This window comes from Sciurus vulgaris, assembly GCF_902686455.1.
Source record: "Sciurus vulgaris genome assembly, chromosome: 11".
NCBI lineage: Eukaryota > Metazoa > Chordata > Mammalia > Rodentia > Sciuridae > Sciurus > Sciurus vulgaris.
This window is the reverse complement of record NC_136472.1, coordinates 51,728,631-51,748,269: the sequence shown is the minus strand read 5'-3', so window position 1 is coordinate 51,748,269 and position 19,639 is coordinate 51,728,631. Positions and strand designations below refer to the sequence as shown.

At 33.0% G+C, this 19,639-nt stretch overlaps 1 protein-coding gene across 1 annotated transcript in view; it reads left to right on the top strand.

The window, feature by feature from the left end:
* Positions 1–19,639, top strand: part of PRMT3 (protein arginine methyltransferase 3) — a 132,861-nt gene that overhangs the window by 54,326 nt on the left and 58,896 nt on the right. Inside the window, exons 11-12 of the mRNA XM_079101862.1 lie at positions 6,121–6,199; positions 18,204–18,391. Of these exons, the coding sequence (XP_078957988.1) occupies positions 6,121–6,199; positions 18,204–18,391 (267 nt within the window). The remainder of the gene's footprint in view (positions 1–6,120; positions 6,200–18,203; positions 18,392–19,639) is intronic.

Genomic DNA, 19,639 nt, shown 5'->3' with positions numbered 1-19,639 from the left:
ATACTGCATGCAAGGATAATTTTTTTATTTTGATATTTTTATATAAATGTGCAACAATGTGTTTTTTCCTTCTACTGATGATGTGCACTCATATCTACTTTTTTCCAAAGTAATAAAATATTTACTTCATGCCTCTGTAGACTTGCCAACAATGGTTATTACATGACTGTTAATCTAGTAGTAGTCTTTCAGTGGTTTCCATTGAAATCATTTGGATCATAATGAAGTAGCATGTCTGCATATGATTAGTGGATATTTATATTTCTTGTTTTATGAAGTAATTATATTTAATTATTTTGCTCATTTTTCTTTTGCCTGCTTTAAAAAAACATTACTGTTTTTCATTGGAGATAGAAATATATGTGACCAGCCAGTATCTTTTTAAGCTCTTACTGACCTTTTGGTTCTTTTTATAGCTTTTGAAAATGTTTTTACTCATATATTACAAATTATACATAATAGTGGGGTTCATTGTGACATATTCATACATGTATATGACATAATTTGCTCTTATTGCTTTCTCCATTACTTTCCCATTCTTTCTTGCTCATCCCTCCTTAATGAGCACAAGTTTTGGATTTTAATGTAATCAAATTTATTGCTGCACATCCAGAAATTCTGCCAGATTGGGATTAGATTTTGTAGGCTTGTATGTTTGTTGCAAGTAAATTTTTTTCTTTATAAAATTTCAAATTATTGACTATATCATCAGTTTTTCTCTAGATTAACCCTTTATTCTAATTGCAACTCTATCTTGACTCATTTTTTTCTTTAGTACCTATATTTTGCCTGGGGAGTTGTGTTTCAGTGATTGATTTAATTGAACTAAAAATATTAGAGAAGAGAAACACCTTATACTGAAGATATCACAAAGTTATTTTTCTATTATTACTAATGAATCTACCAAGAAGATATCATGAACAGGCATTAAAAATAAGGAAAATAAGGTTTCCATTTTTATGAATGATGTTAATATTCTGGTCCTTGATTTAATTACATATTCTGTGATACTTAATTTTTTAAGGGTAAATGCAATATTTAATTTTTAAAAAAAGTAAATGACACTTTTGAAAGAAGAATGCCCCATGAGCATCATAGGAGAAAATATCAGGTATAATTCTCCTTCCAGATGGTACCCCTACAGGTGAGGCAGTAGCCTGTGAAATTACAATCTGAATTACACTGCAGAGGACCAGGGCATTTGGAGCAAGGCTTTCTGATATCAGTAATAAATGACTTGGTTCAGAACCATGGACAATTCCCAGGAACTTAAAGGCTGTTCTTTCACATAGGGAGCCTATAGTAAAATGAAGTTTAGCAAACTGGAAAGTTGAGAAAAAGCACAATAACCATTAGCAATACATTTAGGAATCTTTTCATCTGTGATAGTCTTAACTAGGTATATTAATTCATCTCATAATGTCCTATATTAGTTCTTCACATATTCTAGTATTTACATTGACTCTCCAAATTAATATTCTCATTGTGAATGGAAGATGGAGAAGAGCGAGTTACCAACTGAGATATCACTGAAAGATTCCTAATCATATACTCATTGTACATTCTAATCTTAATGTGTTCTACAGGAAATTTTTCTTTTTGAAACACTTGAGTCCTAAATTACAAATGTAGTCCAATATAAATATTAAATCTTATTTACAATCAGGCAAATCAATTTAAGAAGATATATAAAATAGTGATATAGAACTTGAACTGTGTAGTAAGGCCAAGGTTCAAATTCTACTTTATTCACTTTGTTTGACTCTAAGCTAATTTTTAGGTCTTAATTTTTGGGAAAAGGCATCTACTGGGGATTAAATCCAGGGTGCTTTACCGCTGAGCTACATCCCTAGCCCTTTGCTTTTTACTTTAAAGCAAGGTCCTAAGTTGCGTAGGACCTTTTAAGTTGCTGAGGCTGGCCTCGAACTTGGAATCTTCCTGCTGGGATTACAGGCATGTGCCACTGGACGCAGCCAGGTCTTAATTTATTTAACATTTCTAAATCTTAGTTTCCTCTTCAGTGAAATGGAAATAATACAGTGTACTTTGTGGGAGAATTAAACACGATAATTCTTACATAGCCTTAACAGTTATCACCACTTTTATAACTTGAGAGCTTTAATTTTAGACAACAAAGCATCACTTAAAAATAACTAATTTTAATTTATACCAGAAAATTTTTGAAAAGAAAGCACTGTTTCATTATAATGAATATAATTATAAACATTTACAGCATTAACTCTTTTTTGGTGGGGGGGCAGCTACCATGGATTGAACTCGGGCACTCAACGACTGAGCTACATCTCCAGCCCTATTTTGTATTTTATTTAGAGACAGGGTCTCACTGAGTTGCTTATTATTGCACCTTTGTTTTTGCTGAGGCTGACTTTGAACTTGGAGTTCTGCCTCATCCTCCCCAACTGCTGGGATTACAGGCATGCGCCCCTGAGCCTAGCCAGTATTAACTCTTACTCATTTATTCATCCGGTAGTTACTTACTGAGTTCTTGTATGTACCAGGCACATTTCCAGCCCTCAGGAATATAGCTTCAAACTATACAGACAAAGTCCTTGTACTTCTTGGAGCTTATATTTTAGTGAGGAAACAGAAAAAACACAAAAATGAAAATTTTAATATTTTTGTTCATAAGTGCTATGATAAAATTGGCAAAGAAATGGACCTTAATGGGAAAAGAAGGGGATATTTTACAAAGATCATCATATAAATACTTTCTGATGGAGTTAACACATACCTGTTGAACACATACCTGAATACCAGTTCAAACAAATAACCAGTAAAATAGTTGGTCATTGAGTTTTAAATAATGTAGCCTATTTCCTAAATGAGAAGAAACTTGTGTCCTTTTTTTGTTTTACTTTTAAGTTCACTATAAAATTATTCATGATAATTTATAATTACTTTGAAGGAATGCTTTTCCATTTATTTGCTAGCTTCCAACAGAATAGAAACCTCTTCATATGCAAGCACCATCTTGCTATTAGAATGAAAAAGATATCAGAAATAAAGGATATTGTTTTTGATGATATACCAATGAAGAGAGAAGGGAGTGGTGAAAAATGAAAGGGTGAAAAGCTTTAGCCATCCATCCATTTCAGTCCCAATTCTAACCTGTAATCACTGACCCAATATGGCAACTTCTACCAAATTAAATGCACTCTTGTCATCTTACATAGGTTTTATGTATTAACTGTGTACCAGGTGCTGTGCTGAATTCTTTGCATGTATCAACAGAGGCATTTGATTATTTGCTAATAATGACTAAGAGATGGAAAGCAAAGACATGGCCATTTTGGGAAGCATGGTTTTTTTCCAGTCAGGCATGGTTATCTTCTTGCTTTGACATATACTCTCTCACTGTTGAATTTTGCAGTATTACTTATCCAGCTGTATGACTTAAAGTAAATTAATCTAACACTAGTTTCTATCATACTTAAGTAACTTGAACCTTAGAAAAAATAGGTAAAATAATTAGAATCTTAGTAACTGTCTCTAATGTTGTCTGATCAGAATTCTAATCTTGGCTAAAGGTAATCATCATGGGGTATGTGGAAAGGCGCCTCTTGGTATTTATTATTTCAAATAGAAGCAGACATGGAAAAGTCTTAAATATATATAATCAAAATTGAGAATATGTTTTTTCTCATGGGGGAAAAATGCCTGTGATTATCTTTGTGAGAGGAATCTCAAACTTTGAATTAGCACTAATTTGGCCAATTTGGTTGAATCATTTTTATTGCACTTTAAAATATTTTTTAGTTGTAAAGAAATTTTGAGTGGTGTTATATTTTCGTTTCTGCACACACATAATCTAAGCTGATCAGGAAAAATAAGAGAATAAAGAAAATGTCAGCAGCTCAAGAGGCTGAGGCAGGAGATTATAAGCTCAAAGCCAGCCTCAGCAACTTAGGGTGGCCCTAAACAACTTAGTGAGACCCTGTTTCAGAATAAAAAAATGGGCTGGGGATATAGCTCAGAGATTAAGTGCCCGTGGGTTCAATCCCTAGTCCACCCCACCCCCCGCCAATGTATTTTGATAGACTCCTAAAAAAACCAAACAGAACTTTGAGTCCAAACCAAGAGTTGTAGTATGTGACTATTAAAGTTCTGTGATTCTTGTGGGCTGGGGAGATAGCTCAGTTGGTAGAGTGCTTGCCTTGTAAGCACAAGGCTCTGGGTTCCATCCCCAGCACCGCAAAATAGAAAAATAAAAAAAAAAAAAAAAAAGTTCTGTGATTCTGGACAGTCTAGTAAGTCTTTATCCTCTCATTAAACAATTGTAAAATTCTCATTAGCCTTCAGAAATATATTTTTAAATAGCTCTTAATTTATTCTGCTAAGATTACTCCAAACCATTTTGCACATACTAAATTGTTTTAATCCTTATAACCTCCCATGAAGTAAAATATGATTGCTATTGTTGCTTTACAGATGAGGAAACTGAGGCACAATAATTAACTTGTCAAAGTCACATAAAGAAAGGTGCTTATCTGAGATTCAAATCCAGAAGTTGTCTTAACCAATATCTGATTGGTTCTGATCATATTATCAATTTACAATACAATATAATTTAATCTCTGATGAGTGGCTAATAAAAACTTTATATGCAGTAATTTAAGATGTTGCCAGAAGGAGTTTTCAGTCATCGGTTCAAGAACTTTTTTGGGTTTGTTTATAATACATGGAAGTAAGAGTCTGAACATGTGGAAACAAAATACCTTGCCTTTGCTAATTATTTGAAAGCATAATAATGAAAAATAGTTTGGTACAGTTTCAAACCCATAATAAAGTTTTTTTTCCTATCCCAAAAAAGATTAGCCAGTAATGAACGCTTTCTTTGTATTAAAGTATAAATTTTATTTTAACATTTTAAAATCTGTGAGTCTTGCAAATACTTGCACATAAATGAAGTTAAATTGGTTGAGATTTTAGTTGAATTGCACAAATCCCTTGTTTGAGTACTCACATCATATGGGAACTTTTAAGGAGTTTAACATATTACTGAAGTACCCAATCCAGAAAAATATTTCCGCCAGATCCATAATTTTCCTAATGTGAATACATTAATAAGTGAGCTTTATTGTTAAGTCTTTGTGTAGGCAGTTATTTTCAATTAATCATATTTCAGGCAGCACTAATTCTGCAAGATGTTGATATTTTAAAAATGATACTTATTTAATATATGTTCAGCAGCTTTGTTTATCACACCACTATTCAGAACCTTTAGTGTGCCAATAAGTATTTTTTGGGTCTCTAAGGGAAAATATGGCATCTGGTGTTTCTCAAATTTTTTTGACTAAGGGAATCCCGCCCCCACCTTTGTTTTTTAATCAAAGAAAAAAATCACTGGACAGGGAATAAATTGAGAAATTGTGCACTAAACTAGAATTTTTTTCAACCTTGGTTATTGACGTTTTAGACAAGGTAGTTCCTTGTTGTGGGGACCTGTCTTATGAATTGTGGTATGTTTATCAGCATCTCTTGGCTCTACCTAGCAGCTCTCCTGACTCCAATCCTCAGTTTTGACAGTCAAAAACATCTCCAGACTTTGTCAGATGTCCCCCCAGGGGGCAAAATATAGTTGAGAACCACTACTCATGTTTAATATTACAACATTTCAGGGAGTTACAGGATTTGTTAACAATTTCTATCTGAAATTTTCCTTTTATTGAGGTAGAAACAGTAGTTCAAAAAGTGGGATCACTCATATAGAAGGTTCAGTATGATCTACCATAAGATTTCTAGTTTCACCTTATAACCTGGCCTGATTTTCTAGTAAATTAATATGTGAAGAAATTACAAACAAAAAATAATTTAAGACTTTGTAGAATATTACATGAAAGACAAATATATTTTTTATTAAAAGAGTAGGCCAGATATTTAAATCATTCTTTTTAAGAAGATACTATCCAGGGCTGGGGTTGTGACTCAGTGATAGAGTGCTCATTTTCCACGTGTGGAACTCTGGGTTCAATCCTCAGCACCACATATATAAATAAAGGTATTATGTCCATCTACAACTAAAATAAAATATTTTATAAAAAAGAAGATACCCTCCATTTCTAAAATCCATCTTTTCCTTTTAAAATCCATTTCATGCAGGGCTATTTTCTTCTTTTTGAATCTATGTTGGATTCTGTCCTTTATGCAAAGAACAAATACTTGGCAAAAGGAGGATCGGGTGAGTATAAAACTTCAGTTTTAATAATCTAATTTTAGTCTGGTAGAACCAAATGAACCTTTGAATTTCAAATAAACTATGCATGGCTGAGAAAGTTCCCAGTAGAGATGAAAGATGTTTCCATTAGAAGCTTTAAGACATTCGTTTACTATATTGTTGAAGTAGAACATTATGTAAGATATGTAGGACTCCAAGTTAATGGTATTTTCAAGAACATCTTTAGAATAAAAATATTTTTTAGAATAAAAACATAAGGACTAGGTTCTGGAAACTTTTTAATATTCAAATCAAAATCTGGTAGAAATGCCTTTACATTTTTGATCTTCATGTCATTAAATTCCTTTTTTCCAGTAGTATATTTCATACTAAGTTGGAAGTTATTCACTTTAATGTCAGATTTCCATGACTTCACTAAAATATACAGCCTGGCTTCTCTGTGGTTTAACAAGAACACTTAAGTAGTGACTGGTTTCTACTAAGTTTTGAAGCACCACGTATCCTAAAAGTATTTAAATAAATCCCAATAAGTTTGGAAGACTTTTTTTTCTGTGTCTGTAGAAAATATTTTATCCTAGTAACTCTACATATACAGAAGGAGATTGTGTTTTTACAGGCCTTTGCTTGAACAAATGTTGTATTTAAGAGCAGGATTGTTCTGTTTATCTTTGTTACTTGCGCACACTTCTTGGCTTCTGGAACACAGAGCAACATACACACATTGATTTAAATCATTAAAACTGAATTGAATAGCATTTGTCCTCCTTTAGCTTCTCCCTGTACCCTCCTTCTCTGAAAAATTCAAGATCAACAAATGGTTTTCACAGTCAGAGTACAGTTGAAAAATGTTACCTCGAAGTAGCTGGGCACAATGGTGTGCACCTGTATGCCAGCCGCTCAGGAGGCTGACACAGGAGAATCTCAAGTTCACAACCAGCATAGGCAATTTAAGTGAGACCCTGTCTCAAAACAAAACAAAAAAAGGTTTGGAGATGTAGATCAGTAGTAGGGTGCTTGACTAGCATGCATGAAACTCTAGGTTCCATCCAGGTAACACATACATTCACACACACACACACACACATACACACACAGAGTTACCTGAAAGTAACCAAAAAGGGACATGTTGAACTAGTGAGAAAGCACTTGACTATAACCTCCTACCCATCAGTAGTCTACAGAATTGCTCGGGCAGTTATGGTCCAGTTAAAAATCAATGGCAAAACATTACTTGGCAAAAGTAACAGAAAATTCTCCCAAACAATTGAGTTCTTTATATAATTCCATTTAAATGGATTGCCCCTTTATTTCCAAAATGTGCCCATTTTACCATATTTTCTGCAATCATATCAAGATTGGTTCCTGATCTCTGCCATGAACCTGGCTAGAATTTCTGGATCATTTTACTCTGTAACAATTGGCTATAACTTCTAAAATTGTAGTGGTTTTTTAAAATGAACATTAAAAAATATCTGTCATTTGTTGATTGTACTAGCTACTCTCCCTTCGTTTAGGTTATTAGGTGTAATCTCACAAACAGCCCTTTGGGATTTTAGAAACAACCTCTAAAGGTGTCCTAGATAATACATATTAGTGACCAAGCCTTTTAAATAAAAAGAACTGCCTGACTCTAATATCCATGTTCTTTTCACTTAATTTTGTTATTTCCTACTAAAGTGGTTTATGTCTAATCTGACTCTTGATGTGAAGTTCTAGGGAAAATTCAGATAACTGTTTCCATCCCCACCCCCAAATGGTATTCATTGATCTTACTGAAGAACTGACAGCAATGTAATGCATTTAAATTGAATTCTCGGTGAAATTCATTAAGAACCTACAGCAATGTGAACCATGACAAAGCTATTTCCCATTATCAAAGGGATGAAAAGAAGGCTTCTAAGTCTAGTTCATTCTAATTTTTCTATAGCTAATATTAGTGTTAAGATAATCTGAAGCTATATTAGAAGAGGTTGGCATTTAACTGCTTTAAAAGTATTACTGAATGTTATTTGCTAACAATCAAAAGAGAAATGAGTAACATGGAATGGTTTAGCCTCTTTGTACACGAGTCATCATCATTTAAATACTCATTATTTTCTTGCGGATTTTCCTTTATGCTTTTTTGAAGGAAAAATTCACTATGAAATTAGTGGAAAGATTTTTATAAAGAATGATTGCATTATGAGAGAATATTGAAGGCTCTTATAAACATGATGGGACCATAATTTACTGTTACATTAATTTAGGTTCAATTTATATGTCTATCTCCCCCATCTTCTTTCTCTCTCGCGCGCTCTCTCTCTCTCTCTCTCTCTCTCTCTATATATATATATATATATATATATATATGTATATATGTATACACACACACACACACACACACACACAGAGTGACATGGAATAAAGGCTTTATAAAACATAGTCACCAGTAAGTTTTTTGTTTTTTGGATTTTTTTGGCAAAAGATAACTTATATTCTTGATTTTTGATAAGAATGCTACCTTATATGATGAAATATATTTATCAAAAGTATGAAGTACACTTAGCTCCTCCTCCCTAATATCAGCAAGAAATTCCACAGTGCTTTAGAGGAGGTAGTCATTTACTACTGTTAATAATACTACTATTAACTAATAATTTGGGAAATTCAATGATAGGATGTTTATTAAAGATAGCTTCTACTATTTCTGCCTTAAATTTGCTAATCATTAAATGTATGTCAGGAATTGTATTATTTTACATTAATCCAACTGAAAGGTATGCAGGAAAATTAGCCAGCCAGGCACAGTGGCACATACCTATAATCCCAGTGATTCAGGAGGCTGAGGCAGGAGGATCTTAAATTCCAGCTAGTTTCAGCAACTTATTAAGACCGTGTCTCAAAAAATTATAAAAGGGGTATGGGGTGGGTGGAGGCACAGTGTGGGGGAGGCTTGCTGGAGATGTAGCTCATGGTAAAGCCCTTGTACATTCAGTCTCAAGTACCACTAAACATAGGAAAAATGTTTGGTTGTGACCAGTGAGTACTTTTACATCTAGAATTGAGACTAAAACAAATGTATCTTTTAGGATGACAACATGGAATGTCAATATTTAATACCTTAACAGCCTCAAATACCACATCTCACAGAAATTAAAGAGGGAATTAAGGAGGCAGGTGGGAGGAAGTGTTTATAATGCCAGTGCTTTATCTTTAATAGTACAAATTTATGGAATATCATTTAAAGTTGACAGACAAAGTAACAGAATTACAAGTTCATTTATCACTATAAAGCTGGTGTTAAAGTGATAACTGTTTTAATATTGAGTGACAAGGTTTGTGATGGTAATTAAACAAGCTGTATGTATTTATGAATGCATATGTGCCAAAGAGTGAGTTTTGCTGCATGTTTTTAAAAAAGTAACTTAAAAAAATAAATTGGTAGTTCCTACCTCCTTCAGGAGAAATAAATTATGGTATTTGATTCCTAACTTTTCTAAAAAACAATTGATCATATTTACTAACTCTCTTCCAACCTTCTGAATTGGTTGTTAGCATTATCAGTACAACTTCATAAATTTAAAAAAAAATAGTAATTGGGTGTTGAAAAGGAAATATACTAATTTTATCATTACTCGAGGAAGGAGACTAGTAAATTGTGATATAAATAGAGAACTAAAGATGTAATATAAGTTTATAATTAGAAAGTAAGCTACCAGAACAAAAGTAACTTCCTGTATGTAATGAATAATACACAGGGAAAGGGCATGTGTAAAGCAGTGTACATATTTGCCCAGCATGAGTGAGACTGCATTCAGTTCCTCAGCACTGCCAAAAAAAAAAAAAAAAAAAAAGATAATAGAAAATGGTAGTCAAAGAACAAAGAAATAAATCCAAATAGCTAAACCCACCTATTAAAAGAAAAGATACTGAAATTAGAGGGATGCAAAAGAGATTAGCATGGCCCTACACAAGGATGGCACACAAACATTCACCTCCCAAAAAATTACAATGAAATCACAAAAGAATACCCAGTTCTATGTACTTTATAGAGCCAGGCTTGAAAAATAATTTGGAAAAATTAAATGGGTGAAGATATTCAGATAGATCTAAACAACATGTGATGATTGTGATGATGATGCCCAACAAAAAGGAATGGGGTCCAAAATGTAGAGTTCATTAAAGAGCAAAATCATATGCCTGCTTTTATAGATACTGAAACTTTTTGGAAAAATACAACTTAGCATCTTTTTAGTTATACATGATAGTTGAATGTATTCTGACACATCATACATATGTGAAGTATAACTTCCCAGTCTTGTGATTATGCATGTGTGGAGTTATACTGGGCACGTATTCATATATGAACACAGGAAAGTAAAATCCGATTCATTCTACTGTCTTTCCCATTCCCATCCTTCATCCCTTCCCTTCATTCCCCTTTGTCTAATCCAAAGTTCTTGTGTTCTTCCCTATCTGCCCCCCAAATTTTGTGTTAGCATCCACATATCAGAGAGAACATTCGACCTTTGGTTTTGGGGCATTGGCTTATTTCACTTAGCATGATAGTCTCCAGTTTCGTCCATTTACCAATGGATTAGCATTCTTGATTTCCGAAAAAATATTAGCTTGTATGATAAAGTGTATTTATCTCATCTGACTATCTGTATCTTGGTTAATAGAGATACACTCAAAGCATGTCCTCCAGAGTTAAAACAAGATGTGGGTGGCTAGCATATCCACATTATTTAACACTTTACCAGGGATCTTAAAGTAAAAATGGGAAGAAGTATAACTTTATTTATAGATTCTATAATTAGAACCTAGAAACTTCAAGGGAAACAACTGAAACATGACTACAAATAATCAAATATTTTAATAAATTATAGACCTATCAAATAACATAATTTAAAATAAGCAATTGCCAGGCATGGTGGTTCAGGCCTGTGATCCCAACTATTTGAGTGGTTGAGGGAGGAAGATTATAAGTTCAAGGCCAGCCTGGGCAACCTAGTGAGACCCTTCCTCAAAGTACAACAAAAAATTCTGTCTGGGCTATCATTCATTGGTAGGGAACTTACCTACTAACAAGTTTGAGACCCTGAGTTTTGTCCTCAGTGTGGATAAAACATAAGCAGGATTTATATGCAGAAGTATTTACTACTGAATAACCAATGAAGAATATTTAAATAAGTTAAAAGAGATACCATATTTTTGAATAGAGAGACAATGCTATAAAGATGTCATTTTTCCCAAAATTAATTTAAAATATAAGAGAATCTAAAAGTATTGACAGTTGTTAATGATAAGTATATGAGAATTAATTATATTTTTCCTAGTTTTTAAATGTTTAAAATTTTTATAGGATGACTTTTTAAAATTTTAATAGACTGATTTTCATATTTGTATGAAAAAGTAAACAAATGGCAAGGAAACCTCTGAAATATGTTTGGCTTTGGCAATTTAGTCACGGAGGGAATGATTTTTAAAAAGTTAGAATCTGGTAGGTTTCTGCTTTTTACAAAGGAATTAAGATGGAATTGGGCTAAAAGAATGGATCAATTTGGGAATGATCAGCATCTTAACAATGTTGAGTCACCTAAACCACAAATGTAGTATATTTTTTCGTTTTTAAAAATCTCCCTTAAATTTTCCTTGCATTGTTTTATAATTGTTAGCATAGGGATATTACATACCTTTTAAGTTCATTTTTAAGTATTTAAAATTTTAGTTTTTCTTACAAATGGAAGTTTTTGAGATTTATTTTCCATTTGACTGATCTTCCTAAGTTAACTTGTCCCTTCTAGTAGTTACATCACTGTGTTAGAATTTTCTGTGTAAACTAGTCATTTACCAATAGGGTTCTACTTCTGCCATTCCATACCTTTACATTCTTAACTATTTTTTGGCCTATTACAACTCTGAATAACATAAGAAACATTAAGTCCATTCAGATATAAATAACTAAATGAAGACTGAAAATTTCAGTAAGAGTGAGATATTTACCTGTTTTTAAAGAATCCCCCCATGAATCATTTATTAAATTACAAAAGGGAAAAGAGTAGATTACAATGTAGAAGCCTGGTTAACTCCACCTTAATCAAACAATCAAAGTTGACATATTCAGGAAAGAAACAAACTGAAGTACTATATAAATGACATATGGAAATAATTAATTTCACTAAAACTTCCTTAAAACCAGTTATAGTTTGTAAAAAATCTTAATTTTTGCAAAAGAAAATTAGAAACCTATTAATATCCATATTTTTGTCCATGTTACTAGAAAAGAATGTTGTTTTTTATTACATACATACCAATAGGGGTTGTTTTGCCCCTCACAAATCTAAACACAAGTGCCTTACGTGCTCTTTTATAATAAACATCTTCTTAGAGTTAGAATTTTCCAGATGTGAAGTCAAGGATTGTTTGTCCAGTACAATGAAGTACTAATGCAGCCATATTCTAACTCATTCCCTAATTAATTTTGACAGAGACCATTGCAGTCACTGAGGACTTTTTATTAAAAATACAGATATTCAGGTCCTACACCACACTTTTTGAACCTGAATCTAGAAGAGTTCTGTTCTTAAGATTTAGATGTTTGTTTTTCCTTTATATCATTTGGATATAAACATAGAAATCTACCCTGTTTAGCAGAAAAGTAATTTATTAAAAGAGAAGAGTAGGTTTTAAAGTATCTATGAGAACTGGAAAACTAGGCTAAAAGGTTATGCAGCCCAGGAACAAAGCTCAAAATTACCTTATGGGACTTTTTAAAAAGTGATACCATTACCTTAATGCTAGGCACTCAATGACAGATTACACTGCTGATCACACCAACTGTAAGGGTTTCAGCCTAACCTATGCAGAAGGGAAAGAAATCAAGTTCCTGTGATTTTGTACTTCCACCGAGGAAGCAGGCCCTTCCTCATAGCATAAAGGATTACACAGACTGTTTAGAGAGAGGTTGCAAAATAGAGTGGCTGATAAATACCACGCAGTGATAGTTCTGCTTCTAAGATTTTGCATTGGAATTGACACTTGAAAATCTGATCTGTGCTGATAAGAAACTGCTTTTATCATAAATTCCAAACTTGCCAAGTTTCTTTCCTTGCTATTTTCATTTCTGCATGGAAAACTAAACCATACACACCTTACTCTTCCTCATTTCTGCTTAAATACTTTCCTTTTCACTGTTTCTTTTTGCGCTGTCATCTCATCCCTTCAGGGTCAAGTTACAGCTGGACATTTCCATTTTCCTCAGTTTCATTAATTACCAGTCTCTCTGAATCCATTTTCTTCTTCCTCTTTCTTTTCCAACAAGTGCCCAATTATCTTAGCGTAAAGATATCTTCTTTCCATCTCTTCCATTTCAAAAGTATAAAACAGAATCAGAAAGTATATGGATTTTATAGATAAACCTTAAATTGAATCTCTGCTTCATCAGTTGTCAGTATCATGTTAGCTGATTAAGACTAGTCATTTGGGCAAGTTACTTTACTTCTTTGAATGTTAATCTCCTTATCTGTAAAAATGAAAATTATAATCCAGCTTTAAAAAATCATTCAAAAGTCTAAATGCAGTGCTTGATTAAAAAAAAATAGTTGCTTAATAAATGTTAATCATGTTCCTGAATTACTGCTGGTAAACATGAGTTTAGTTTATACCTTATACAAGTTATAAAAATAAGCATGTGGTATTAACACTTGGCTTTTCTGTAGCACTTCACATAATCTACACGATTACATGGAATATCTCAAATATAAGCAGCCTTTGACACTACTTTATAGAACTTAAAAGCTTCATTCAGTGTTTTGGCAATTCACCATCTACTTCCTCATGGTTAGATATGTTCACATCAGTTATTTTAGGTTTATTTCAGTGACAGTGAAATAGTATCACTTTCTACTTCTTCACAGTACATAATTTTTTCAAAGTGTATTGCAACTATATGTTAGTTTACTAAACTTAAGATGCCTAATCACATTATTAACTTACGTTAATAATGGATAAGTGTCCAATTTCCAAATAAGTATTACTTAAGATATCCTTGTTATACAAATGGGAAATTAATTATTTATGCTAATTTGACTCCCAAAATATCTGCCAGTTTGGTGACTTTATAGTAAATTTCCTTTTATGCATGTCAGATATTTTGCTGTAATTTTCACTAAAACCTTTCTGTGTATCTTTCCCATATATTGTGAAAAGCAGAGTTTATTTGAAATTAATGTCTCCTTTTGTTCTAAACCATTTTATTTTGTGGGATTTTATATCCAGGCAGGGATACTAGTGTTTACTAGGAATTACATTTTTATGCTTCTCAGTCTTATTCTTTAGTGTCCAAAAGTTTGTGGGCATTTCTAAGGAATAAAGGATTTCCCATCTTTATTCACTGTGTGAGCTGTTCTAGTGACAAATGAATTCTGGGCAGTGAATCGAGAAGGACACAGATGTCAAAGCCATGAATTTATAAATGGTCTGTTAAGAAGGTGCTTTTGTCCAATCAGCGCTTTGTTAATTTCACCAACAAGCAGGAATAATTATTCAATTATAGTTTCTATCCAACAAAAATCAAATGACAAATGTGTCAGAATGTGAAGGTAAAGGGTTAGTCAGGATTCTGGCAGGTGGCCCAAAATCAGGCAGCTGTGTAGAGGTGAATTTAGGACCAAATTGACCTATAACACTGATTACAAATCCTTCGTGAATATTCATAGATTTTGCTGAGAGCTAAAATAATTTCATTTCGGTGTTCTGAAATACAAAAACTGATTTTGTTTCTTTGTGTAATATAATTACTTGAAGAATATACCTCAGCACTAGAAAAAATAAAATCATATTCCTCTTTAGTTTATTTCATCTTATTATCAACATAGTTTCAAAGCTGCTTTATTACTTTGTATGAGTTGTAATTTCTCCTTATGAAAAAATGATCTTTATTTCTTAGTGGTATTACTAGTACCTCACATTGTTTGATGTAGAGCAAGAGATTGGCAGACTTTTTCTGTAAAAGACCAGGTAGATAGTAAATATTTTCAGTTTCTTTGCAATATGGTCTTTGTCCCAGCTATTCATCTCTGCTCCTATAGTATATCATAATTGCAAATAATATGTAAGCAGATGTGATGTTCTAATTCAGCTATACTGGATTTCACCCATGGGCTGTAGTTTGCCAAATCTGATCAAGATCGATGACATTAAAACATTTTGCTATGATTTTTAATACTATAGAAGGATTTTAGGAACTATGTTAACTTGAATCTCTTTACTACATAACTGTAGGCTATTTAGCTTCCATAAGCTGCAGTGTGACTGGCACTTCTGAAGTAGTACAGTGTGGTAGACCTGGTACCAACCCCATCATCCATTCTCCCTCATCACATCAGAGCTCTCAATATCTGACCCACTGCCTATTTAATAGATACAGTTTTATTGGAGAAAAAAAAAAGTTTTGATAAACCCAACTGTGTTCATTTGTTAACGTATTGTCTGTTACTGCTTTCACACTAACATATTAATAAGCAAATAGTAATTTTGACAAAAACCATGTGACCCAGAAAATTAAAAAAATGAAAAATAAAAAAGTTTGCTGACCCCTGACTATACCTTGTTAAGGTATATCCTCTTTAAGGATGAAATTCCAGGGCATAATATGAGAAAGTATCTATGACTATGGTGATTTAGGCCAACAAAAGATATGTTTAGAAAACTTAACCAAGTATCTGATGTTTATTTTTTTTCTCCTAAGGGAAACTAGATACAGGAAATAGATTTCCCTGTAGCTAATCTTCTTCCTGGTCAACATTTCTAATAACAAATCAGTTACTTTGAAGAATTTATATTAATCTGGAATTTAAACATAGTCGGTAGGGTTTACCTGTGGAAAAGACTCAGTTTATATGTAGTGGACTCCAGCCCAGTGCAGCCTAGCACACCCTTCCTGCATGCCCTGTTGGGGATTACTTGAGAAATTTACCTGTGGCATAATACTAGGTATTCTGGATATCTCACAAATTAGATGTGGAGACAATTGCTTTGATGTACTATCGTGAGGATAATTTAATGCTGTTCTCATTGAATAAGAAAATTTCCAGGGCTGCAGAAGTTATTCAACAAGGATTTTAGAGCAGCCATCAGAAGATATTTCCACAAGCAATTATGACTTTTCTTCAATCTGTCCCCATTTATTCCCTGTTACAGTAGTAGGAAAGCCTGTCCAGCTTAAAGCTAAACACTGTCATCCGTTAACTCTTCCTTACCTCCAGGTAGTCTCAATATTCCGTGAGTTCTGCCTCCCAAGTAGATGTTTCCTTGAAGACTTCTTCTCTTCCTTTCCAGTCCCATACCCATAACCCTAGTTCCAGTCAACTGGATTTTTCTTAGTGTGTCTGTGTTAAATTTCTTTCTTTCTTTCTTTCTTTTTTTTTTTTTTTTTTTGTGCTGGGGATTGAACATGCGCATTGGGCCTTGTGCATGTGAGGCAAGCACTCTACCAACTGAGCTATAGCCCCAGCCCCTTCTCCCATTTATTCTTCACATTGCACTCTCTGGTTTTTCTAAAACCAAAATTGGATCGAGTTGCTACCCTGTGTGAAATATTTCACTGGATTATTACTATTAGCATAAAAACCCAGTTTACTAATGTGGTTTACTCAGGCACCTTTCTAGCCTTGAACCTCAGTGTTTCTCTCTAATTGGGCTATATACAGGCCAAGCCATCTATTAACTGTTTCCCTCACATGGCCTAGAACACCTTTCACTTCCCATTCCTAACCTGGGCTTTTAGTTCTTATCTTACGTAAGAACTATTCCTCTCCTCCAGGCAAGTAAGAATTAGCTGATTTTGCTTTTTCTTGAAGATGGGACATTTATTGTATTCACAGTCTTTAAATTAGACTGTCACATATGTCTAGTGCATACTTTAATGCTTACAAATGTTTCCTTTTATGTTAAATAAAAGAGGGTAATGTAACTGTAAAGTTCCATTATTTTTTTTTATTGTTTGTTCTATTTAGTTATATGACAGCAGACTGCATTTTGATTCATCATACACAAATGGGGTACAACTTTTCATTTCTGTGGTTGTACACAATGTAGAGTCACACCATTCATGTAATCATACATGTACATAGGTTAATTATGTTTGTCTCATTCCCCCATCTTTCCTTCTCTCTGCCCCATCCTCTCCCCTTTTTTTCCTCTACACAATCCAACGTTCCTTCATTCTTCCCTCCACTCCCCCTGTTACGTGTCAGTATCCACTTATCAGAGAAAACATTCAGTCTTTGGTTTTTTGGGATTGACTTATTTCACTTAGCATGATATTCTATCATTTACCTGCAAAGGTCATAATTTTATTCTTTATGGCAGAGTAATATTCCATTGTGTATATATACCACGGTTTCTTTATCCATCTTATTGAAGGGCATCTAGGTTGGTTCCACAATCTAGCTATTGTGAATTGAGCTGCTATAAACATTGATGTGGCTACATCACTGTAGTATGCTGAATTTAAGTTGTTTGGATATAAACCAAGGAGTGGGATAGCTGGGTCAAAAGGTGGGTCCGTTCCAAGTTTTCTGAGGAATCTCCATATTGCTTTCCAGAATTCCATTACTTATTTTTTTTATAAGCCACATGTCTTTCTAAATGATTTCTCTTTATGCATATTTTAGAGCAATCAATGAAGGAAAGATTTAGTACATTTTTTATGTTGGCTTCATTTAAGTTCTACTATTAATAAATACACTTATCTCAGGGTCATTGAATTATATCATCCCATTTTAATAATTTTAATAGGAATCTGTCATTGGAACCTTTTTTTAAATTTTACCTTCATGATAATAGGTATCTTTTTAAGAGACTGCAAAAGAGAATTTGGTTGTTTTCCCCGGCATATGCTCATTAAGTGCTCATTGCTAGTAATCAATACTAATGCAGTCAGTATTTATATTGAGCCTTTTAAGAATTACATTTCTCATATAAGGAGATGATGCTACATTGTTGGGCATTCTGTCACTTACAGTCTACCCTGACATTTGCACTATCAGCCTTGTAGCAGTGAGTGATGTGAATAAACATGCTGATAGAATTGCTTTCTGGGATGATGTATATGGCTTCAACATGTCCTGCATGAAGAAAGCAGTTATTCCAGAAGCTGTGGTGGAAGTTTTAGATCCGAAGACTCTTATTTCAGATCCTTGTGGTATTAAGGTAAGTGTTTTACCAATTTTTTTTTTAATAATAGTATTGCCATTTTCCTTAGCTTATTATTTGAAATCAGTGTAGTGATCCATCTGAATCTGTAGAGAATTGATTCCAGGAACTCCTGTGGATACCAAACTCTAAGCATGCTTAAGTCCCTGGTATAAAATGGTGTAGTATTTGCATATGAGTTATGCACATCATTTCATATACTTTAAATTATCTCCTTTAGGGAATAATGACATGAAGGGAGAAAAAAGTCTGTACATGTTCAGTACAGATGCCATTTTTTTCCAGATACTTTCAGTCCATGGTTGAATCCAAAGATGTGGGATCTCATATACAGAGAACTAACTGCATATTGATTTTGTATGTGGACCTTGAAAGCAGAGCTTTTCCAACTTAAGTCTAAAAACTTGAGGTCATATTTACCACTTGGCTCTATCATACCTTTGGAATCACTTCTCTTTACATATTTAAATTCCTTTTACTCAGTTTTATAATCCTTTAAATCTAACTCCGAACTGGTTGAATAATTTACATTTATTTAACTTAGTGAAGGCAAAAAGTCCTGCTTTATTGTCATTTCTGCTTCACTACCACCTACTGGCTTTATTCTGGCAGTTACTGATTCATACCATATATTTCAAATAATTTATCTTCTTCTAATTTCTACCAGCTTCTTTAAAGTAAGTAATTATAGTGAATTTGCCCTGGAACTAAAGCCCTACTATTTCAAAATTTCTCAATTAATTCCTTTTGTTTTCTATTTTTTTTTTTTTTTTTTTTTTACCATGTTAATCTCTGGTTTTAGTGTGAGTTTTTCTATGTTGATTTTACATGGGTTCACTAATAACTTTTCAGTGAAAAATTATGCTGATTTTCTTAAAAACTCAATTTGTTTCAATTAGATAATCATACACACACACACACACACACACACATATAGGGTTTGTTCAACATTAATTTTAGGATTTTGTCTCATTTAAGTCACACTGTTACTTTCAAAGCATCAATAATTCTTGTCTGCATAAAGTAGTCAATAAATGTTTATTAAATTCCTTAAAAGAATAAATATTAAAAGTAGCATACAATAATAAACATGAAATTTATGAACAAAAACAAACTGATTAAAATTGCATTCAGCTTTTAAGAAAAATACTTGAAATAGAAAATTTAGAACTGAAAAACAAAGATATTTAATAAATATACATGCCTTCTTTTTAAATACTAAGCTTTTAAGTAATACCATTTGTT